Source organism: Muntiacus reevesi, chromosome 14 (genome assembly GCF_963930625.1).
Source record: "Muntiacus reevesi chromosome 14, mMunRee1.1, whole genome shotgun sequence".
In the NCBI taxonomy this organism is placed as follows: Eukaryota; Metazoa; Chordata; class Mammalia; order Artiodactyla; family Cervidae; genus Muntiacus; species Muntiacus reevesi.
The window spans coordinates 54,660,535-54,685,462 of NC_089262.1; the positions used below are offsets into that span (position 1 = coordinate 54,660,535).

At 39.0% G+C, this 24,928-nt stretch overlaps 1 protein-coding gene across 2 annotated transcripts in view; it reads left to right on the forward strand.

Moving 5' to 3' along the window:
- Positions 1–24,928, forward strand: part of NLN (neurolysin) — a 95,414-nt gene that overhangs the window by 47,716 nt on the left and 22,770 nt on the right. For both annotated transcript variants that reach the window (XM_065905540.1, XM_065905541.1), the window contains exons 4-9: positions 2,629–2,736; positions 4,189–4,291; positions 5,128–5,288; positions 9,083–9,218; positions 11,771–12,137; positions 20,794–20,995. In XM_065905540.1, the coding sequence (XP_065761612.1) occupies positions 2,629–2,736; positions 4,189–4,291; positions 5,128–5,288; positions 9,083–9,218; positions 11,771–12,137; positions 20,794–20,995 (1,077 nt within the window). The remainder of the gene's footprint in view (positions 1–2,628; positions 2,737–4,188; positions 4,292–5,127; positions 5,289–9,082; positions 9,219–11,770; positions 12,138–20,793; positions 20,996–24,928) is intronic.

Sequence of the window (24,928 nt, forward strand, 5' to 3'; positions counted from 1 at the left end):
AGCAAGATCTCCTGCTGTCAGATTATATAAATTTGAAAATGACTTTAGAGAACTTTAGCCCCTGCCTGCCCACACCAAAGAGGCCTGAGACCTGGTTCAAGTTCAAGGAGATTAAATTCTTTTTCAGGAAGGAAGATACAACTGGATCAGAGCCATCCAGAAGTGTCGGCTGATTCCCTCTTAGAAAATCCTTGGGCAGTAATTCTGACCTTGCCTGGAGATTATAAGGGAGAATATTATTATGATCAGCTTTGGGAAAGGAATGTGCTTTGAAAGCACATTTTAGACGTGCTTTACTCCTACCAGAGACGTCCGGAAATTTCCCAGGACCTCAGAGTCTGAAAGGCAAAGGGTGTCTGGTTATAATCGAATCAGACTTTTGTTAAATGTCATTTTTGTGATAAGTCAAATATTTCAGTACATGTAGTTTGGTCATTTTTAATTATACCTAATTCAGAAGTGATTTTTCTCAGAACATCCTTCTACCTGTTGACATGTGGGTTACCTATTTGGGGAGGATTTGTAGTTACCTAATTTAGATCTGGGGTTTTGAGTTAACTGCTGAGTGCCCTTTCAGGCTCTCTGAGCTAGCACCCTGCAGCCACCAGATATGTCCAGTCCAGCCCTCTGAGTGTGAGGGCACCTCCCGATCAAGCACCGGAGGAAAGGACGAATTCTGCTTACATCCGCGGGCGAGGCCTCAGATGAGCCTCTGTCCTGAGCTCAGGGCCACCTGTGACCAGGTGAATGCCAGGAACCTGAGCACCCACGCGGCTGCCCAGCTCTGAGCCTTGCTTCTGTCTTGGCCACTGCCCAGATGGGACGGCCCTCTGCCCTGGATCTCAGCCTGCCCCCTTGGGTTCTTCACTGTGTACCTGGCCCTTGCCAGGCCCTTCTCACCAGGGATTGTTTTTTCCTCTCTTCCACTGCACACAGCTGCCACCTAGATTCTCCCCAGCCTTACAACCCGTAGTGTCCTCCTGCCTGGGGACTCTTGTTGCCACGCCCCACATCTCAGGACAGACTTCCTGGCGCTGCTAAAGCCAGCCTCAGCCAGCCCACGTTCATCAAAAATCCGCATGAACACTGTAATTTGAACAACTGGCCATCTCGGGGGAATCAGCCCCCAGCTCAGCTATCTCCCTAGCCGTTCCGGGGGTCTTGCCCCTGAGCCACCTGCTGCTGGTATCCCTGTGTGTGCCGATACCAGCTGGGAAGGTTCCACCTCCACTCATGCCAACAGGGTCAGGAATTCTCCAGGGACACAGAAAGGATTATTGTGGAAAAAGAAGTCTAACTGTTCTCTGCCTCCACTGAGAATAAACTCAGAGGAAACTGTGAGTAATGTATGCACGATAAGTACTTTAGTACTGCGGCACAAAGTACTTTTTGGTAGGTAAAGTGAGATACAAGCTGCTGTATTAAGTATTGGGTTGGATTGGATTCATACCATCTCACAGGAAAACCTGAATGAACTTTTTGGCCACGCCCAATCGTACCCTCGGTTAAAGTACAACTCTGTTAACCTGCGGCAACAGGACATAAAAAATTACAGACGTGTTGCAGCAAGAGCTCTTTACCAACAGTCCAACATGCAGGCTGTAAAGCTGAGCATTTTAAAGACACGATTAGGTGATTAGGTGGAAAATACAAAGCTTGAGGTGAACAGCCCAAGTCTTTCAGGGAGAGAGAATGCAGCCCTCTTCGGTCTCTGAAGCTGAGAGGGTGCTAAGGCCGTCCAGACCGCAGGCCCACGTCAGCTCTCAGCCACGCCGGAGCCGCACCTGCCGAATCTGTCTGGAGCCTGTTTCCTCCCAGGGACCAGAAACTAGCCAGCCACCCAGATGCGCCATGTTTTAAAGAGACATCTGGTGTGTTTATTACCGTGCTGTGGCCAGGGGAGTTTTCTGCTCTCTCTGCAGGGCCCTCGGTCCTTTTCAGTGAGTGCTGTGGGCATTGCTGCATGCGGGTTCACAGGTGTTGTCTAGCTCTCCTCCTCTTTGTGCTATGCTAGCTCATTTTCCCCAGGTACTTGTTCATATGCAGCTTGTCGTGGTCCCTTGATCTTTCTTGCCAAACGATAGTAAGGCATTCTTGAAGCGCTGGAAGCCTTTTGCTAGTGTTCTATCCAGGTGTCCCCGTTTGGTATGTTGGAGTCCTACAAAAGAGTCCTACCTTCCATTTGTGCGGAATTTGCCCATTATTTCTATTCTTGCCTCTCAAGTGGAACCAGGTTAGCAAACGATAGAAAATTAAATCCAGATGCTTTGTGATAAGAAAGATGTTTTGTGAAAAAGACCACTCAGTCATAAAGAACACTCAGAATGAGATTATGCAAATATTCCTATTATCATATTTTCAAGTGGTTCAGCACCCTTGATTCTGATGCAAGGTATGGAAATTCTGGTTAGCTTTTTATTTCATTTTTTCTGTTTTAAATGAGCAGAAGAAGCTCACTAAAGCATAAAAGAACTTAGGTTTTCCAAAAGGGCTGCCTCATAATCACCTGTGTGCTTTCACAGCCCACCAGAGATGATGAATAAATTTTACTTTGGCCTCATAGTTTATAATTTACCCATACACTATTGTAACAGAAATGAAAGAGGTTGTCACACTATTTAATTTCAGGAAACCTGTGATCTGGAAAAGATAAAGCCTGAAGCCAGACGATACTTGGAAAAATCAGTTAAAATGGGAAAAAGGAATGGGCTCCATCTTCCAGAACAAGTACAAAATGTGAGTTTATTTCTTTTTATTAGAAAACAAAAGAATAAATTTTTTAAAATGCAATGAAAAGACAGGAAATTGGGAAACACGTGTTTGTAATGTGGAAGATAACTCATAATACAAATGAATTTACAGTGTATTTGGTAGTCAGTGATTTTAAATTCCACAACTCCTATTAACCGCGTGTTGACTGTCAAACAGCTGATGACTTAATTGTTCTTTAATTCTGTGTGGATTTTATTTGCTTTATGTGTGCCGGGTTTGTCTCCCCCCATTCTTCTGTACATCCTCTGATAGCACGTTCAGGCCTTAATAGTCAGCTTGTATTGTCATTCCTTTATGCATACAGAGATAGGGCACTGGTAATAAAATCCTTATGATGGAATGTTTTAAAACCAGCATTTTGGAATTAAACCCTCTGAGTAATATACGCACCATAAAAATGGAGAGATTAGCTTCTCAAACGTTCTCCTTTGTCTAATACCCAGTGAGATCTTCCAGGTTCAGAAGCTCAGCTACAGAATTAACTCATTCTTCAGGATAGGAGGACACTGCACAGTATGTGTGAAGTCAGCAGTCTCAGCTTTAGTGTGCGTCCTAATCACCCGGAGGGCGTGTTAAAGCTCTGATTTTACAGGACCCGCCTCCTGAGAGGGTGTGCTTCAGCAGGCATGTGTGGGTCTGCAGAGTGGGCATTTCTAACAAGTTCCCAGGTGATGTTGATGCTACTGGTGAGAAGCATGCTTTGAGAAATTGTGTGGTTTATGTAAGTTTTATAATCTAGAATTTTTAGAAGAGTGGGACAGGTTAATAAATTATCTCATGTGTTTTCTTGTGATTTCCTGCCTATTGCTTTCTTTTGATCTCCCACCTAGTACTTTCTGCCCGCCCCCCCCCAATCTAGTACTTCTTATACAAATGTTAGGGCCCATAAATCACCTTTATTTGCAAATGCTGTATAAAACTAAAACATAGCCTGTTTTCCTAAGGAACCATGGAACCATGGAATTAATTACTCGGTTCTTACCGCTTCATTTACTTCAGTACCCAATACTGATTTACTAAATTAAAATTTTGGATTGGAAAAGATTAAAAGTGTTCATTATCAATAGGCTACCAGATTCATTCATTTACTCAGCAGCTACTTACTGTAGATGTACCATATGCCAGACTCTACTTTCACTCTACCTCCTAAATATATTTAGTTCTTAAAAATTTATGCCTGATGTCTAACACATTACCAGGATTACCTTTCTGTACGTATTACATACAGGTTCTCATGGACACAATGTAGAAAATTGCAGAAAACTGTGTTATCAGGCACATCTCTAAGAAAGTACTTCCTGAGAGTTGGGTACAGAACCTAGTCTTCATATAAAAGTGAAGCTTCCTTGACTGATGGAAATAAGAATGAAAGTTGCATTTTATTGTTATTGTCCTGTATTTGTATCTTTGTTTCAGGAAATTAAAGCAATGAAGAAGAGAATGAGTGAGCTGTGTATTGACTTTAACAAAAACCTCAATGAGGATGATACCTTCCTTGTATTTTCCAAGGCCGAACTTGGTAAAACTTTGTTGTTTTTTTAAAATAAGTCCATAATTTAGACAAATAATGTCACCCCATAGTTTACCAAATCAAAGTTAAAAGAATTCTTTAAAATTCTGCAGAACCCACCACCTGTTGTAGAAAAAGCACAAGCAAACCACACCTAACTTTTAGGCTACAAGAATATATACTGTTTGTAGAGACAGTCTAGAAGAAATTTTATAATCTTGCTTGACAATTCATGCTGGTGTTTAACAGCCTTCAGCGCTTTTAAAATTTTTTGCCTCACAGTGTCCTCTGCATTGTAACTTAAACTGGCATTTTGTTGCTGAGTCGTGTCTGAGTCTTTTGCGACTCCATGTACTGTAGCCCACCAGGCTGCTCTGTCCACAGGATTTCCCAGGCAAGAATACTGGAGTGTGTTGCCATTTCCTTCTCCAGTGGATCTCCCTGACCCAGGAATCAAACCCGCATCTCCTGCATTTGCAGGCAGATTCTTTATCACTGAGGCACCGGGGAAGCCCCTGTCACTTAAACTAGCCTTTTCTTATTTGTTACAGATTTGCACGGGGAGGTGGGAGAGGTGCTTGATTTGCCTGCTCTTCATCAAAATGCCGTCTGTGCAAGTGCATTGAGGCCTGTTCATATTTTGAATTACCATCTCCCAGGCCACTGACCTCTAACCACCACCCCATTCCAGTAACATCAAAGCAATATTATAAGGATTGTCATTATTTTACTTGAGTTTCAATTACTCCACAAAATCCCTGGAGCTTCTTAAAGGCACAATGCCGGTGCTAAATAAACCAATCATGAGTGGAAAAACTGATGTGTGAGAAAATGATTTTTTGCAGGTGCTCTTCCTGATGATTTCATTAACAGTTTAGAAAAGACAGATGGTGACAAGTATAAAATTACTTTAAAATATCCACACTATTTTCCTGTCATGAAGAAATGTTGTATACCCGAAACCAGAAGGAAGATGGAAATGGCTTTTAATACAAGATGCAAAGAGGTATTATAAATGTTTGCCTTTCCTTTGTTTTTATGGAAGATGTTAAGAAAAGGGTTTGCTCTGTTCACTAGTGTTGAAGTTAGCTCAGAAGTGGCTTCCGATTTTTCCATGTAAACATGTTTGTGTGAAGGTCATGCCTCCTAAATCCTCAGACTTACAAGACTTAGCTTTTGGCTTGTTTTTTGGCAACCTTCTTAGTGTGGCCATAGGTTCAGCGGTTCTAATACAGATTGAATTGGTTACAGAAGCTAATGGTTGTATTCTTCTTCCAAGTCAACAGTCCAGGGCTGGTGGAGTAACTCTCGTCAATAAGTGACTTCTAAGGCCAGTTTGTCACCATTTTCAAGCCTGTTGGGAAGTGGGAAAATAAAATACAGAGCAAGCATCTTTAAGAAGGACTGAAAATGACACATGTCAACTCTGTTCACATTCTGTTGACCTAAATTCCATCGTATAATGGTATCCAACTGCAGGGGAGGTTGGGAAGTAGAATCTTCAGTTGATAGCCATTTGGTCAGCTAAGGGCACTCTATTACTGAGAGGAAAAAAGGAAGAATTAGAAATGAATTCTAAGAGTCAGCTAACCAGCTCCACCAAACAGTCTGCCTCTCTGGCTATCTAAATAATCATGAGTACCCTTTTTTCTTTCCCCCACACAGAAACCATTGACCATGTGTCAGATTCCAACCAGTTAGCTGCCTTTAGCTCAAAGACCAGAATCTCTGAGTGTCATACAGTCCTCCCCAGTTATAGCTTCTCATGACCTGGCCACCTGTGAAAGGGTGGAATACTTGCCTGGCCTGCTCAGCTCCAACACACACACACCCCCAGTGGTAGACTAGGAACAGAAAACCACACTAAAGACTCCCATTTGAGAAACGAAAGAGTGGGAAACAAACAGCAGGCCCATACCAATTCTCAGGAACAGTCTGGCAGAAACTGTAGGGATTTCGAGCTCTGTGAAGTTTCCCGGGATTGCTTGTTGGACTTATTTGGGTCTCCTTTCTAGCAAGAATTCCTTTAGCAGTTGTATGCGGTGGCCCCTGGTTTTACCTGCAGGGAATTCTTTCTTGTCCATTATCCTCCATGACTGTATCCTAGATGGCTACTGGTATACATTCCTACTGATGCCAGTTTGAAGTCTGAGGGGTATTTTTGTAGGCCAGGCTCACTTATCTTTGGTAATAAAATGCCCTCAGAAACTTAATAGTTTTCTTTTCTGTTTGCGCACAACCAGATTCATGTTAAAATAACAATATCCAAACCTGCCAAATTTTTTCTCATATGTGGGCTTCTCTATGGTATCCATCCTCTGGTCCTCAATCTAACAGCGTCTGCTTCAGGGCCCTCCAAAACCATAGACTAGAGGAGGAAGGCAGCACCCTCACCGCTAATCATAGTTCAATAGCGCTGAGTGTCAGGAGGACCGAGCAATTGCCTTTCCAGTCATCTGACGCCCCAGATCAGGGGCCACGGGCAAAATTCTCTTAGCAGGGCTCTTTTCCCTCATCTTTGCCAACTGACCAGTTCTCACTTGAGCTCATCTCTCTTGTGTAATCTTTCCAAAAGCAGCACATACCAACAAACCTACACCAACATTATTAGTTTTCCCAAACAATTCCCGCAGAGCTAAGACTTGGTAGGTGACTGGCTTGCCTTCCAAGTTATGGTGAGCAACAATTTTTTAACAAATGTTATCTATGGTATACTGAGTATTACCAGCTTCCTACATGGCAGCCTCTGTGTCCTCACCTTCCATTCCTGTAGGTTTTCCATTTCTGTTAGAGCAGCACTCTATTCCTATGTTTAGTCTCTGTGGGTGTCAGGGTACAGGTTAAACCGATGTACAAAGTCAGCCGAAAGCACAGTGACTCAAATAAGATAAAAATTATTTTTCTTCAGGAAGGATTAGTGGATACCAGGGGCCAGGGAGACTGGGAGATTATTGTTACCAAGTTTCTGTTTAGAAACATCTTAGAAACAGATAGTGGTAATGGTTGCACAACAGTATAAATGTAATTGGTGCCATGAATTGTACACTTAAAAATGGGCTAAAATGGTATATTTTGTGTTGGGTGTATTTTACTACCTTTTTTTTAAGGTTTATATCTCTTGCAACTAACAGTACAAAGGTGAGTGGTCCAGAGCTGGAAGATAGCTCTGCTGTCCTTAGTGTGTGGCTTCAAGGTCATGGTTCTCACTTTCAGGTCACAGCTAGCAAGACAGAGATCTATAATGACCCAGAAATTTCACTCATCACCTCATTTATATTCTGTTGTCTCATTGTGTATCACGTGGCCACAGCTAGTTTTAAGACGGGCTGGGAAAGGGAGGCAGGTGACCATGTACCCAGCAAAAGCTCAGAGAATTCTACTACTAAAAGGAAGAATGGGGGAATAGTATTTGGGAAAAATTGGCAGACTAGGGAGACTGGAAAAGGTGAAAGACAGATTCAAACTAGGTAACTTTAGAACTTATGTGTTTCTCATATCCATGTTTCCATTCTAGTTTTAAAATAATAATAATTATAATGCATAATTATGTGGTGTTTGCTCTTGTACCAGGCATTTTTCTCTGTGCTTTATTTATATTCTCCCTTGAATCTTCATGATCACTCTATAATGTAGCTACTTTTATTATGTTCATCTGCCAGATGAGAAAACTGAGGTTTAGGGAGATTGAATGACTTGCCAACATTTTGACAACCAGTAAATGGTGGAGCCAGATTTTGGTAGTGTGATCTTCCTTAGAAACATGTCTATAAATAATGATTTAATAGCAGTTTTTCTTTGACCTCAACATTTATTTCCTTTCTCTGGGAGATTATTTTTTCCTTTATTGTTAAGAAAACAATAAAGCAGTATCACTATTTGCATTTTAATACAAATAAAATATGTAAAACATGTGTAATAATTTGAGAAAATCCCTAAAACATTTTTAAGCATAGAGTTCTGTGGCATTAAGTATATTCATATTGTTGTGCAGCCATCGCCATGTATCTCCAGAACGTTTTCATCTTTCCTGACTGAAACTCTGTACCCATTGAACACAAACTTCCCTCTCTCCCCACCCACCAAGCCCCTGGCATATATCATTCGACTCCTGGTCTCCATAAATTTAACTACTCTAGGAACTGCATATAAGTAGAATCATACAGTAATTATCCTTTTGTAACTAACTTACATCACATAGCACAATGTCTTCTAGATCTGTCCATAACTTGGCATGTGTCAAAATTTCTTTCCCTTTTAAGGCTGAATAATATGTAATATGCACTATATTTTTTTAATCCATTCATCCATTGATGGACATTTAGGATGCTTCTACCATTTGGCTATTGTGAATAATGCCACAGTGAACACAGGTATACAAATATCTGTTTGAGTCTCTGTTTCCATTTCTTTGGGATGTATATCCAGAAGTAGAATCACTGAATCATATGGGAATTCTTTGTTTAATTTTTTGAAAATCATAATACTGTTTTTTATAGCAGCTTTACCATTTTACATTTTCATTAGCAATATACAATTAACAGTACCTAAAATTTTGTTAGGACCCTCATTGCTATCTCCTGAGATTTAAAAAGTCAATTATAATTTCAGAAATAAAACTGGATCATGAATCCAAAAAAAGTCTATAACACTGAAATGGAATAGCTTACTAGTTGAGATGTCTAAAAATATTTGACAGTCTTACCAACCTGAAAGTAATGTAATAGCTCTTCTTTTTAGTGCTTTGGATGCAGTTAATTCTTAACCTTTATTTTGATTTTTATTGTTGTTGTTTATTACTAGGAGAACACTGTAATCCTGCAGCAGCTACTCCCACTGCGGGCCAAAGTAGCCAAACTGCTCGGCTATAGCACACATGCTGACTTTGTCCTTGAGATGAATACTGCCAAGAGTACAAGGCATGTAACAACTTTTCTCGGTTAGTCTTCTTTTCTTAATTTCTCATATGTTCCTGTTTCTTCTTTTTTTTTTTAATTAGTATTTTGCTGCATGGCACCAACTTGACAGAGGGCCTCAAAACCTAACATGCACTTGAAAATATTATGTTTCATTCATGCAAGAGAAATGTATTGATCACCTGTTATGCATTAGATACTGTACTTGGTTCTAAGGGTTGCTCATGGTTTATATTTCGGTTATAGTCCTTGTCCTTGCTTCATTCTATCTGTATCTTGATGGGGATTTCTGTATTAGTTCCTAGCAAGATACCTAGAGACCTACAAGAAGATTAGCCTTTGGCTTTATTCAGTATCACTAGGTGTTTGTTAGTTACAGCATGGCTGCTTATGAATTTGTGTGGAATAAGCTGACAAAGAGGACAAAAATGAAAAGTAGAACATACAGGAACAAGAATATGTTATGTTCCAGAAGCCACTTGTTAATATATAAAAGAATATAAAATAATAGACATCAAAACTGTTATTTGATAACTGCCTTCACATTCATTTAGAATCACTTTTTCATTAGTCTTTTTAAAACCACAGTTCTTATGTCCTTGACATTTAGTCTCTGGCACTCTGTCACACTTACTCCTCTTATCTCAGTGTCGCTATTCCAGCAGTCACTGATTTTCTCTTTCATTTTAGTGAAAATGGTTGAATAACATACCCATTGGAAAGATACTAATTTTTGTTTTTATCTTCTCTAGTCAGAGTTTACCAGAGTATGATTTATTTTTCAGCTTTCTCTTTGACCCCATTCAGACTTTATTTACTTCTAACTACTAGTATATAATTTTATTAGCGTAGTTAAGTTGGAGACGATGAATAAATGTATCAAGATCATCATTCAGCCTGAAATTTAGACCTCTGTGTTCTCAATGGCAATACCTTGAATTACTAATGTATATGCTGGCATCATGTATAACATGTAGCAGGTGTGCCATAAATGGCAGTTATTCATTATTATATTGTTCATTCATGAGACATTTATAAAATAACTGCCACTAATGGAGTGTATGCTACATGGTTGGACGATAGAAAAGACTAAGACGAGGTTCTTAATGAATTTTCCGCTGAGTGGAAACAATAGAAGTGTGACCTGGTGATTGCCACATGTTCTGATGTATTTTATACAAGAAAATGGCTCAGGGAGTTAACAGCTTTGGCGAGAATGTTTCCCTTAGTGGTGACGACTGTACATACTGAACATTTTCCTTAATGAACTTAATTTTTGAAAGCAGTTTCCCCTCTTTTTTAAAATTGGCATATTCCTGTCTGATTCTCTCACAGGCCTAATCAGAACGACATCTCTCTGTATCTTCCATGAGTTTCCTCTTTTCAACCTCACAACCCTCCTCAAGCCTCTTCATTCACTCATTATGGGTATGCTTCAGACATCCACGTCCCTGATAGAGCCAACATTTTTTACCTTACATACGTAACGAACTGTGGAGACCAAACACATAGTAAAAGCATACTGCTTTAGCCAAGTACAGTGAAATACTCAAAAACTGACCACAACATTAAATTGCAGTGTCCACCTAAAAAGTAGAAATCCTGTGTCCGAATAGACCTTCTTCATAGGAATAGTGGAGAAGGCAATGGCACCCCACTCCAGTACTCTTGCCTGGAAAGTCCCATGGATGGAGGAGCCTCATAGGCTGCAGTCCACGGGGTCGTGAAGAGTCAGACATGACTGAGCAACTTCGCTTTCACTTTTCACTTTCATGCATTGGAGAAGGAAATGGCAGCCCACTCCAGTGTTCTTGCCTGGAGAATCCCAGGGACAGGGGAGCCTGGTGGGCTGCTGTCTATGGGGTCGCGCAGAGTCGGACACGACTGAAGCGACTTAGCAGCAGCGGCATGGGAATGGAGTACTTATTAACTGAGTCCATGACTGCCCGAGGAGCTGAGCAGTTTCCAGTAATTCCAATCATAGGTCACGTCCGATTTGTCTTCCCTAGCCCTGAGGAGCCAGCAGTGCAGGAGACACAGGAGACTCAGGTTTGATTCCTGGGTCGGGAAGATCCCCTGGAGTAGGACATGGCAACCCACTTCAGTATCTTTCCTAGAAAATTCCATAGACAGAGTAGCCTTGCAGGCTACAGTCCATGGGGTCACAAGGAGTTGACACAGCTGGGCACATGGAACAGAACAGAGGGGCCTAACCTCACCGAAAAATAATCATGTTCATGAAGAGTAATTTAGTTTCACTATCACTTCTTTGAGTTCTGTGAGATAAATTTCAGCTTTGTTGATGCTGTGAGGAAGTTGTGGCCTGATTTGGGGGGTGCCCCCCCCAAAAAAGAGCCATAAAATAAATTACCCTGAGGAGAACAGCAGTGCTGTCATAATAAAGCCTGCTTTCCTCTCTCCCTCCCTCTTTTTCCTTCTCTTTCCTTTCTTCCTCCTGATTTATCTATACTGAGTGTCACAAAGGAGGAAGCACCATGCTGAACTACTGGTGCTGTGTATGGTTATGCTTGCTCCCAAGAGCAATAGATTGCTAACTTTTCCCTCTTCCTCACAGATGATTTAAGCCAGAAATTAAAACCCTTGGGTGAAGCAGAACGAGAGTTCATTTTGAACTTGAAGAAAAAGGAATGTGAAGAGAGAGGTTTTGAATACGATGGGAAGATCAATGCCTGGGATCTCCACTACTACATGACTCAGACAGAAGAACTCAAGTACTCTGTAGACCAGGAGACCCTCAAGGAATACTTCCCAATTGAAGTGGTCACTGAAGGCTTACTGAGCATCTACCAGGAGTTGTTGGGACTTTCATTTGAGCAAGTGACAGATGCTCACGTTTGGAATAAAAGTGTTACACTTTACTCTGTGAAGGATAAAGCTACAGGAGAAGTATTAGGACAGTTCTACTTGGACCTCTATCCAAGGTACTGAGGATCACAGTGGTGAAGGGACCTTAGAGATTCATCTCCTACCCAGGTTGAGACTCTTGTCTTTCATAATTCTCATACGTGATTCCTAGCAAAGGGATTAAAAATGTGGGCTCTGAAGCCAGAATGTCTAGCTCCATCACTTACTAGGCAAGTTACTTAATTTTTCTCTGCCTCAGTTTCCTTATGTATATTATAGGTCCTATGGGAATGGGATGGGAATATCAATCATACCTGCTTTGTAACGTTGTTGTTAGGATTGAAATGGTTCATTACATGCAAAGATTTTAGAAGACTGCTCAGAACACAACAAGCGCTTGATAAGTGTGAGCTACTTCCATCATCACCATCATGATCATCTAGTTTGTGTGCTGCATTTCTTAATTTACTTATTTATTTTTATAATTAGATTCTGGTTTTTTGTGTTTTTTTTTTTTTACTGTGCCACATGGCTTGCAGGATCTTAGTTCTCTGTTTAGTTCAGTTCAGTTCAGTCGTTCAGTCGTGTCTGACTCTTTGGGACCCCATGGACTGCAGCACACCAGGCTTCCCTGTCCATCACCAACTCCCAGAGCTTACTCAGACTCATGTCTGTCAGGTCGGTGATACCATCCAACCACCTCATCCTCTGTCGTCCCCTTTCCCTCCCACCTTCAATCTTTCCCAGCATCAAGGTCTTCTCCAATGAGTTGGTTCTTCACATCAGGTGGCCAAAGCATTGGAGCTTCAGCTTCAGCATCAGTCCTTCCAGTGAATGTTCAGGACTGATTTCCTTTAGAACGGACTGGTTGGATCTCCTTGCAGTCCAAGGGACTTTCAAGAGTCTTCTCCAGCACCACAGTTCAGAAACATCAATTCTTTGGCGCTCAGCTTTCTTTACAGTCCAACTCTCACATCCATACATGACTACTGGAAAAGCCATAGCTTTGACTAGACAGACCTTTGTTGGTAAAGTAATGTGTCTGCTTTTTAATATGCTGTCTAGTTTTGTCATAGTTTTTCTTCCAAGAAGCAAGTGTCTTTCAATTTCATGGCTGCACTCACCATCTACAGTGATTTTGGAGCCTAAGAAAATAAAGTCTCTCACTGTTTCCATTGATTCCCCATCTATTTGCCTTGAAGTGATGGGAACAGATGCCATGATCTTCATTTTCTGAATGTTGAGTTTTAAGCCAACTTTTTCACTCTCCTCTTTCATTTTCATCAAGAGGCTCTTTAGCTCTTCTTCGTTTTCTGCCGTAAGGGTGGTGTCATCTGCATATCTTAGGTTATTGATATTTCTCCCGGCAATCTTGATTCCAGCTTGTGCTTCATCCAGCCTGGCATTTCACATGATGTACTCTGCATATAAGTTAAATAAGCTGGGTGACAATATACAGCCTTGATGTACTCTTTTCCTGATTTGGAACCAGTCTGTTGTTCCATGTACAGTTCTAACTGTTGCTTCTTGACCTGCATACAGATTTCTCAGGAGGCTGGTATTCCCATCTCTTGAAGAATTTTCCACAGTTTATTGTGATCCACACAGTCAAAGGCTTTGGCATCATCAATAAAGCCAAAGTGGATGTTTTCTCTGACCACGAATCAAACCCAGGCCCTCAATAGTGGAAGCACAGAGTCCTAATCACTGGACTGCCAGGGAAGTCTCTGCATTTCTTAATTTAAAATTGACCTCAGAACGTTTATTTTTCAGGTACTCTGCCAATACTCTTAAGCCTGTCACCACTCCCTTCAGTCTGGCTGAAAGGCAGCACAGTATTAAGGAATAGGAAAATCTTGGCAAGTATTCAAACTTGAGGTGGAATGCTTGAGTGACATAACCTTTGTGGGTCTCTTTATCCACCTCTGTAATATGGGAATGATGTTCCCTTTTCAGGATTGTTCTGTACTTTAGATTATTCAATCAATGGTAAGAATTAAAAATATTATTATTATTATCTTTGTAGCGTGTTGTAACTATGGACTCCACAGTATTTCATCAGACTTGAAAGGATTTAAGTTACTCTTTGTGGGCTGCCTTCCAAAACAAAAACCACACTGTTGCAATTTTCCTAGATCAGAGTAAGTAATAGCATCTCTCTAGATCAGCAACACATACAAGTTCATCATCTACTGACGAGGTGGCTTCAAGAAGGGGCTGGATAATTCCCATCAGCCAGACAGGAGGCAGAGTTGTCTTATCCGACTGCTTTATGAACTTTCTTTCACTTCTGGTAGGATCTAAAGATAAACCCATGTCAGATGTGGAGAAGTCTGTTTTTAATTGAATGATGTCAGGATATGTAGTTTGAGGCCAAGAATTCTTCAAGGGGAAATCCTTCAACATCGGAGCCTCCTATAACCGTGCCTCAGTTTGCCTTCTGTGGCCGAAGGTAGCAGTTCTTGCTGCCCACTCTGCTGTTCCTTTGTCCCAGATATAACTCCGTCTTCTGTACTCGGAGATCTGGTTATTGCTACCAGCACTCGTGTGGGGACCAGAGAGTGATGTTCGAGTGATGTTCCGTGAGGGTGATGACCTAGTTAGCAGTCGCTTTCTGTCACCTGACATGCTTGCTTCTCGTTTTCTTTGTCTACTTGACTCAAAAAGACGATATTTGTAGTAGGTTAGGAAAGATCAGTTTCCTTTTTTTTAAAATCACATATCAATTTTAATTCATCAAACCCTGAGATTCTCAAGCAGTAGAAGAAACAAAAACTCAAATAGTTCCAATGTAAGAGTGCCAGGTAAGGGCATCTTTTTAAATCACCGTCCTTTTATAAACAAAATGTAAAGATGTAATCTTGGAGTAAGGAAACCTCTGAAATTAAGTGAATCAAGTTTATTTTTTAAAAGGAAAGATTAAACGCCCCTCAGTGGCACAGATTTTTAAATTAGTAGCAGTCTTTATGGCTTTTCATAATGGACCAAGAGGTATAAAGTATACCACGATAAACACTTTCCAGATTACTTTAGTTCATTTTCCCCTGTTAAAAATAATATTTATAGATCTGTTTGCCTGTTTAAACAATTGAGTCTGACTACATGAAATCTCTGTAGAAACACTGATTGGCCCTTTGAATATCCAGAGACCGGCTGGCTGAAAATGCTATGAAATTCAGTGCATGGTTTCTGGTGTATATGTCCATGGATTCTCTTCCTTCTTCTCTGCTTCTGTCTGCCTTCCCTTCCCATTGCCCTGCTCGCTCCTAGCTCAGGCTTGATCAAGTTCTTTTTGTCGTTGTTGACTTACTTCTACTTTTTTATTTCAAATAGATTTTATCTTTTAGCGCCCTTCTAGATTCACAACAAAACTGACCAGAAAGGACAGACATTTCCCATATATTCCCTGCCCCCACACATGTATAGTTTCCTCCATTATCAACATCCCCCACCAGAGTGGTACATCTGCTAACAACTGATTAACCTACACTGACACATCATTATCACCTAAATTATATTCGGGTTCACTCTTGATGTTATACTTTCTTTGAATTTGAAAAAGCATATAATGTCTATAAACCATTAGAGTATCATACAGAGTAGTTTCACTGCCCTAAAAATCTTCTGCTCTATCTATCCATTTCTTGCCCTGCCACACCAATCCCTGGAAACAACTGCTCTTTTTACTTTCTCCGAAGTTTTGCCTTTTCTGAAATAATGTCATATGTGCTTAGTCACTCGGTAGTGTCTGGTTCTTTGCAAACCCATGGACATTAGCCTGTCAAGCTCCTCTGTCCATGAGATTTTCCAGGCAAGAATACTGGAGTGGGCTGCCATTTCCTACTCCAGGAATATCATGTAGATGGAATCATATAGCCTTTTCAGATTGGCTTCTTTCATTTAACATTATGTGTTTAAGGTCCCTCCATGTGTTTCATGGCTTAATAGCTCATTTCTTTTCTTTTTAGCACTAAATAATACTTCATTGTCTGGATGTACCACAGTTTATTCATTCATCTACTAAAGGGCATCTTGATTGCCTCTAAGTTTTGGCAATTATGAACGAAGCTGACATGAGCATCCTTGTGACATAAGGGGCTTCCCTGGTAGCTCAGTGGATAAAGAATCCACCTAAATGCAGGAGACCCCGGTTTGATTCGTGGGTCAGGAAGATCTGCTGGAGAAGGGATAGGCTACCCACTCCAGTATTCTTGGGCTTCCCTTGTGGCTTAGCTGGTAAAGAATCCGCCTGCAATATGGGAGACCTGGGTTTGATCTCTAGGTTAGGAAGATCCCCTGGAGAAGGGAACAGCTGCCCACTCCAGTATTCTGGCCTGGAGAATCCCATGGACTGCATGGTCCATGGGGTCTCAAACAGTCGGACATGACCGAGTGACTTTCTAATTCTAATCTAAGCATCCTTGTACAGGTTTTTGTGTGGATATAAATCTTCAGTCCCTCTGGATAAATACCAAAGAGTACAATTGCTATATTGTTTGATAAGAGTATGTTTAGTTTTGTAAGAAACTACCAAACTGTCTGCCAGAATGGATGTACTATTTTGCATTGCCACCAGCTATGAATGAGAGTTTCTGTTGTTCTACATCCTGTTAGCATTTGGTGTTATTGGTTTTCTGGATTTTGGTAATTTTAGTAGGTGTGTAGTGGTATCTTGTTTTAATTTGCATTTCCCTGATGACATATGGTGTGGAATAACTTTTCATATACTTAATTACCATCTCTGTATCTCCTTTGATGAGGTGTCTGTTAAGGTCTTTGGTATATTTTTTAATCAGGTTGTTTATTTTCTTATTGATGAGTTTTAAGAGTTCTTTGTATATTTTTGATAACAGTCTTTTATCAGATATCTCTTTTGTAAATATTTCCTCCTAGCCTATGGCCTGTCTTATCATTTTCTTGACAGTGTCTTTCTCAGAGCAGAAAATTTTCATTTCAGTGAAATCCAGCTTATTAATTTTTTTTCTTTCATGGATTGTGCATTTCTTGCATCTAAAAAGTCATTGCCAAACCCAGGGTTATCTAGATTTCCTTCTGTGTTGTATTCTAGGAATTTCATAGTTTTGCATTTTACATTCAGGTCTGTGATCCATTTTCTGAGTTATTTTTTGTGAAGGGTGTAAGGTCTGTGTCTAGACTCATTTTTTTTGCATGTGGATGTCTAGTTGTTCCAGCACCATTTGTTGAAAAAAATTGTCTAGCCTTTGCCCTTTTGTCAAAAAGAAGTTGACTATATTTATAGAAGTGTATTTTTAATTTCCAAATATTTGGATATTTTCCAGATAGCCTTCTGTTATTTCTAGTTTGGTTCTGTTACTGTTGGAGAGTGTGCTTTATATCTTTTCAGTTCTTATAAATTGTTTTGGTTTATGTCCAGCATATAGTTAGTCTTGGTGAATATTCCATGTGCACCTGAGTATTGTTTTCTGTTGTTGAGTTGAGAGTTCTACAAATGCCAGTTAGGTGAAGATAACCGATAATGTTGTTCAGGTTTTTTTGTATCTCAGCTGATTTTCTCTTGGCCTGTTCAGCTAATTACTGAGAAAGGAAACCTCTAAATGATTTGTCTGTTTCTTCTTTCAGTTCTATCAGTTTTTGCTTTGTGTATTTTTTTAAATTGAAGTATAGTTGATTTACAATGTTGTGTTAATTTCTGCTGTGCAGCAATGTGATTCAATTATATATATATACACATTCTTTATATATATATGTTCATTCTTTCTTTTCTATTATGGTTTATCATGGGATATTGAATTGCTTAATATATTTTGAAGTTCTGCTTTTAGATATATACATATTTAGAATTGTTATATTCACTTAGAGAACTGTCCCATTTATGGTATATAATGTTCCTTATTATCTTTAGTAATATTCTGAGTTTACAGGTATTTTTGTTTAGCGCTTTAAAGATGGCATTCCATTGTCTTCTGGCTTGCATAGTTTCTGACAGGAGATGGCTGTAATTCTTATCTTTGTCCTACTACATACAATGTGTTCTTTCCCTCTGACTGCCTTCAAGATTTTCTCTTTGTTCATCATTTTTAGCAGTTTCATACACTTAGGAATATGGGATTTTTTTTTCTGGTTCTTTGTTTTGTGTTTGTTTTCCTTGGTGTTCTCTGAACTTATTAGATTTGTGACGGAGTGTCATTAATTTTGGGAAATTCTCATTTTTTTGTTTTGTTTGGATTTTTTGGCTCTTAATTCCCCAGCCAGGAATTGAACCCAAGCCCATGGCAGTGAAAGCGTGGAGCCCTAACCACTGAACCATCAAGAAGTCCCCTAATTTTGGAAGATTCTAAGCTATTCTTCAAATATTTCTTCTGTCCTCTATCCTCCTTAAGAAACTCCAGTTACATATTTAGTAGGTCATTTGATATTGTCCTATAAGTCTTGATTCTCTGTTCTTGTGTGTGTGTGTGTTTGTATGTTAGTAATTTCTCTTGACCTATCTTTGGATTCAGTGATTCTTTCCTTGGCTGTGAGAAGTCCATCAATGAGACTATCACAGGCATTCTTCATCCTTATTACTGTGCTTTTCACATCTAGCATTTTCATTGTATTCTCATAGTTTCCAGCTTTCTACCAAAATTATCCTTCTGACTGTGCAGACTGTCTACGTTTTCCTCAAGAATGTTTAACATTTAACACTTTATTTTAAATATTCTAATAGCTCCAACATTTTTGTCATATGAATCTATTTTTTTGCTCTTTTTGCCTCTTGACATTATGTTTTTTCCTTGTATCTTCATGTGCCTTACGATTTTTTTTAAAGTCAGATATCTTATATAAAACAGTAAAAACTAAGATAGTCTTTATACCTAGCAGTGGGCACATACTTGCTAGACCTTTAATGTGAGTGTCTGATTCATTCTATTTAGTACTGGAGCTGGATTTGGGCCTTGTTATTGCTATGGTTAACCTCAGTGAACCCAAAGCTTCAGCTCAGCTTCCTGTATGTGTTTAGGATGAGAGCTTATTTGCCAGAGTTTTTTTTTAGTCTCTGTTCCCCACGCAATGTGAGTTTGTCCATGTGTTCTGTGCTTTAAAGAGGTCTCTTTTCATGCTCTTGCTCCTCTCCTTGTGGTAGACTGCTGTTACTTATTACTGGATTCCTATTAGCCTTGTTAGGGGAGTGTTGCTTCTGTTGTTCAGGTTAAAGGTCGGTCTTAGGAAGGCTCTGGGTCCCTGGGTGTTAGGAGTGGGCCTATTCAGTGAATCTGCCCCATCCTCAGCTGTAGGTCTGGGCCGAGGATGTTTTCCTGCCCCACCTTCAGAGTAGAGTTTTTTTTTCTTTGTTTGTTTGTTTGTTTTTCTGTTACCACCCCCCAGTAGCAGTGAGTTTTTAGCAGTGCTCTTAAGGCAACAGTGTTTTTTGCCTTTAAGGTCCAGGCTCATGTTCTCTAGGAGGAAGATGAAACAGACCTGGGCAGGGCTCCCTTCCACCAAGCCTGCGTCAGCACTGATTCTTTCTCAGCATTCTCATCTTGCCCCTGACTTTTTTGTGTGTACCCAGTAAGATCTGTGGAGAAGACCTTGCAAATGGATGCAAAATTTCCCTTATCTAATACTCCTAGTGGTTCCCTACTTTTGCTGATCCACCATCAATCTTTATCAATTTGTTAAAAATTCTCTTACTGGTGTCTACAGGTTAAAATACACACACTCACACACAAGCAAAAAAAAAAAAAAAAGTGCTTGCTTCCTTTCTCTCTATCCTTGGAGGCATCTGTCTTAGACTGTAGGTTGCTTGCTCTTCAACTTTCACTTTATGATGGATTCAAGAAAAGTTGTGATTTACAGGTTGTCCATCATGTTGCTGTAAGAATAGGATCAATGCCCTGTTCAGCTTGATTCTTAATCAAGCTTTTTCTTAATGGGAAGCTGTAAAGAGACTAGTTTGTTTTTGTTTTACCTGAATAACTTCAGCAGGAAAAAAACAGTTATGAGTCAAGAAAAGTTAATACAGAAAAAGACTTAAAAATCAAAACATCAAACTAAACTTAAATGTATTTTAGTGCTCTGAGCAAAGAAAAGAGGAGGAAACCTATTCCTATAACAAAGTCTAACAGCCCTTAGCTTCTGGAGAGATTATCACAGATATCACATTGTCCTAGCATAGATGGCTTTATAGTATAATTTATGCTTTTTTTCCCAGGCTAACTAAAACCATTCTGTTTCCAAAAAGGCCTGTCTGGTTTATAAAAGGAGTTCATTTAATTATGAGTACTGATTCTCCCCTTATTGAATAAAAGAACAACTTTACTATCTGGATTTTAGTTTTTATCAGTTTTTTTAAATCAATTTTAATTTTAAGGAAAAAGTGCCTAGTAAGTCAAACTCTGTATCTTTTATCTCATATTTGCATCAACGCTATTTAGTGTTTAATGACTCCATCTTTGAAGACGAAAAGCAGGAGCACTTTAAAATAAATCGGACGTTCAGCTATACCCTATTTGAGGTATATATTAATTCTTACATTAAGATTTCAACACAAAAAACCCTGGAAATATACCTCATATCAAATGATAGTGGGTTTTTGTTTTTTTTTTAATTTTCATTGTTTCATTTTGACAGAACGTTGACCTGCTTCATAAAAGGTGAGTTAAATGTTTCAAAGCATCTTCGGTTATCAAAAGACTGAGAGAGGCCATGCCAGTGTCGTTGCTAAAGAAGAGTGTGTGAATCTCACCACCTGTGCTTCTGGTCCCTTAGGGAAGGGAAGTACAACCACGCAGCCTGCTTTGGTCTCCAGCCTGGATGCCTCCTGCCTGACGGGAGCCGCATGATGTCTGTGGCTGCCCTCGTGGTGAACTTCTCACAGCCACTAGCAGGTCGTCCCTCTCTCCTGAGACACGATGAGGTGAGGACTTACTTCCATGAATTCGGTCATGTCATGCATCAGATTTGTGCACAGGTGAGTGCTTGTTGTTTTTTTTTTTTCTAATGGTAAACCTACTAATTGCTTTTCCAGAATTTTTTTTCCCACTGATGTCAGATTTCTCAACGTTTCTTAGCATGTTTTTCTCAGAAGCTGAACATGTTCAAAAATGTCATAGGCCTTTTACAAAACCACAACATTTTTCTGATTGTGTCCTCTTTCACAACATATTTTTACTCCAAGATCCAGCCACCGATGAAAGAGCTTCATTGAATCCCATCCTGCGGCGTGAGTGCATGCATGCTCAGTCGTGTCTGACTCTTGCGACCCCATGGACTGCAGCCTGCCAGGCTTTGTCTGTGGAATTTTCCAGGCAAGAATACTGGAGTGGGTTGCCATTTCCTTCTCCAGGGGATCTTCCCAACCCAGGGTTCAAACCCTGCATCTCCCCAGTGTTTCCTGCATTGCCAGGTGGATTCTTTACCACTGAGCCTCCTGGAAGCCCCACCCTTTGGAAAAAGAAAGAAAACTATTGTTAAGGAAGGGTGTCAAATTTAGTTTTTTTTTCCCTTTTAAATCTTTTCCTCAGAGGAATTTGGTGTAAGCTTCAGAGATAAACTGTGCTATAATCTGTCTCTTATGCTTATTAATGCTTTGTTTAGTTCAATGGTTTTCAATCATCCAGACTTTATACTCCTTTTTAAATAATGAATAATTTCTTATACCATCCTTTACTAGGCATCAATTAAAATCACAGATAACATGGTATAACCCTGGGGTGAATTTACCAAGAAAGAGATGTGTGTGTGCAATGGATTGCAACTAATTTCTCTTTATTTCTAAAAATGAAAAATATATTTATTCTCAACTTCATAACACAGTCCAGTAAACTAGACCCAGACTGTTCTAGGATGAACCATGTGAACTTGCTAATATTTAACCACTGTTGACACGAAAACATCTAGTTCAGTTGTTCGACCTAACAGTTTTTAAAATTGATATTTACATAAATGGAGGGACAGCTTTCCAAATTGGAAATCTCCACTCATCTCTAAAGGTGAACTTTTTAGAAATAACCTCTTTATTAGAGTAGTTTTAGATTTACAGAAAAATTGCAAAGATAGTACTCCTCACCTTATTTCCCTTACTGTTAACGTCTTACAGTACATTTGCCAAAACTCGGAAGCTAACTTTGGTGTGGTACTTCTAACTAGACTCAACACTTTACTTGGATTTTTCTAGTTTTTCCCAAACTGTCTTTTCTATACAAATTTTTTTTTTCAAATCTAGGTAATATCCTCACTAAACATAAACGAAAGCATTTTGTTTCTATTTTTCAAATTCTGGGCCCGCTAGGCTCTTCTTTCCATGGGATTTTCAGGCAAAAATACTGGAGTTGGTTGCCATTTCCTTTTCCAGGGGATCTTCATGACCTGGATTGAACAAGGATCGAAACCTCGTCTCTTGTGTCTCCTGCGTTGCAGGCTGATTCTTTACCCATTGAGCCATCAGGAAAACCCCTTAATATCCTCATGAACATAAAAGAAAACATTTTGTTTACATTTTTCAAGTCCTAGGCATGGTTGTGTAGTATGACATAATGAAGAATTCAGGTTACATGTGAATAAACCTGAATCTTGCAGCAAAAACTGCAGACTGATACGTAAGTGGTTTTGTCAACTCAAGACCAAGAGTAGTATAGCCACTTGTCTTAGTTCAGAGTGCTATTAATATAACAGAATACCATCGATTGGGTGACTTATAATAGCATGTTGTCCTGACATGTGCAGCTCAATGCTGGACACCCAGCATCCCACACCTAGAGTAGCCCCTAATCGTTGTAACCAAAAATGTACCCATGCTTTTCCAGAAAACGACTATCACTTTTGTTAAAGGAAAAAAAAAAACTATTTAGTTCTTTCAACATTTTATCTTTACTTCCTGGTGCTTCCATGTTCTATTTTTAAAAAGCAGAGGGGAATAGGATATGAATCTATTCAGATAAATAAATCCTGGTATACTAATATAGCCATTTCTACTCTCTAATCCAAAGAAAATAAAGCTTTCAGAATAACATAAATTTTCTTCCTTAGATAAATTTAAAGTCTTATTTTCACAGCAATAGGGTTCCTGAAATACTTATTTTCCATCAGTGTCCAGCATTTCCTTTAAGTAGAATAAAACTAGATTCCATTTTTCTAAAACATTTTTATGAATAATTTGGAAAAGTCAAATATTTTTCTTAATTTCAGACTTATGTGACTTAGATTATCTAAGATCCAGTTATGTACTTGTACATAGATAAACAGGAGATCTTCTTTGGATCTGAGAACCTATGAAAATCTGATTTAAGTTATAGAAGTCTCTTCTAGAAAAATGGACATAAATTTACACAACCAAATTTTTACATGGAATTTCAAAGGACTGCTAACCCCCTAAAGCCTAGGTCATACTGAATTCCAAGTTAAGAACTATTTCCTCCTTTGTTTGGATGTTAATTATCAGCTAATGATTTCATGAGGAAGTCATTTGGTGTCTTAATGACATTTATTAAAATAATACTGATCCTCAAATAGGGTTTTCTGTGTTTTTGATGCATGTTCTCATTTTGAAACACGACCCTCATTTAACCTTAATATCGTATGCTTATCATGTATTCACAAAGCAGTTCTCTACTATTCTGTTATTCTCATTATTTCTTATATTAATTTTGATCCTTTGAAATACCCACTTTAGTACTGAAAAATAAATTTCTTGGTACTGTTTCATTTTAAAGCTCTGTGACTCATGACTGAAATATATATACACTTATATGGATGAATTATATATGAATATATAATTATATATGTGACTGAACATGCTTATGAATATATATGAATCTATATGTATACTGATATACTGATGATAGTATATATACTGATGATCAATATATATACTGATGAATGAAATACATGTATGTTTCATGTATATATATATATATATACATATATATGAATGAACTATGTATGCACGTATATAATTATATGTGACAACTATCTATATATGAATCAGTGAAGAGCCGACTCATTGGAAAAGACTCTGATGCTGAGAAAGATTGAAGGCAAAAGGAGGAGGGGGTGGCAGAGGATAAAATAGTTAGATAGCATTATTGACTCAGTGGACATGTATTTAAGCAAACTCTCAGAGTTAGAGGAGGACAGAGGAGCCTGGTGTTCTGCCTTTCATGGGGTCGCAAAGAGTCATACACAACTTAGCAACTGAACAACCACAAATATATATGAATCAGTATATATACTGGTATACTCATGGTGAATGATATCGCTTGAAACAGTAGACTATATTCAAAGACTTTGCCTAACCTCCTTCATGAACATAAAATGTGTCATGCAGATAAATAGTGTATATAGTACAATCCCTTGTTCGGTCATCTCCTAATGAGATTATCATTGAAAAATCTCCTGTTTGTTAATCCTTTCAAATGTCCTATAATATTTTAAGATCTTTTAAAGTAATGTATTTGAAACCAGTGATCATTGCTTTTGTCTTAAAAATCACTGACAGAGATCCACATATTTGCAGCTTTATAATGATTTTAAAACCTTTTGTACTGACCTAAAGTAGATGGAAATGAAAAAGGAGTATAATAGTTTCTGTATGCAATAATACTTCTGACTTATCTGAGAAATATATAGTGAATTTATTAATTTGCCATATATATTCAGTAGATTGGTTTTAAGATATGGCAGCCACGTGTTTCAATTCTCCAGGCTGGCAGTTTGCAAGTTTGATGACCAAAAGAGCTTGCTAGAGCTTGTCATAGTAATATTTAAATAGGTCAGCAGGAACATCCAGTTTTCAAACATGTAGATGGACTAGTTCAAGGTGTCTACTATCTTGTCATTCAGGAGATGAGTTTCACTCATATCTTTGTGTTTACATTACAGGGTAGATAATTTTGACGATAGCAGT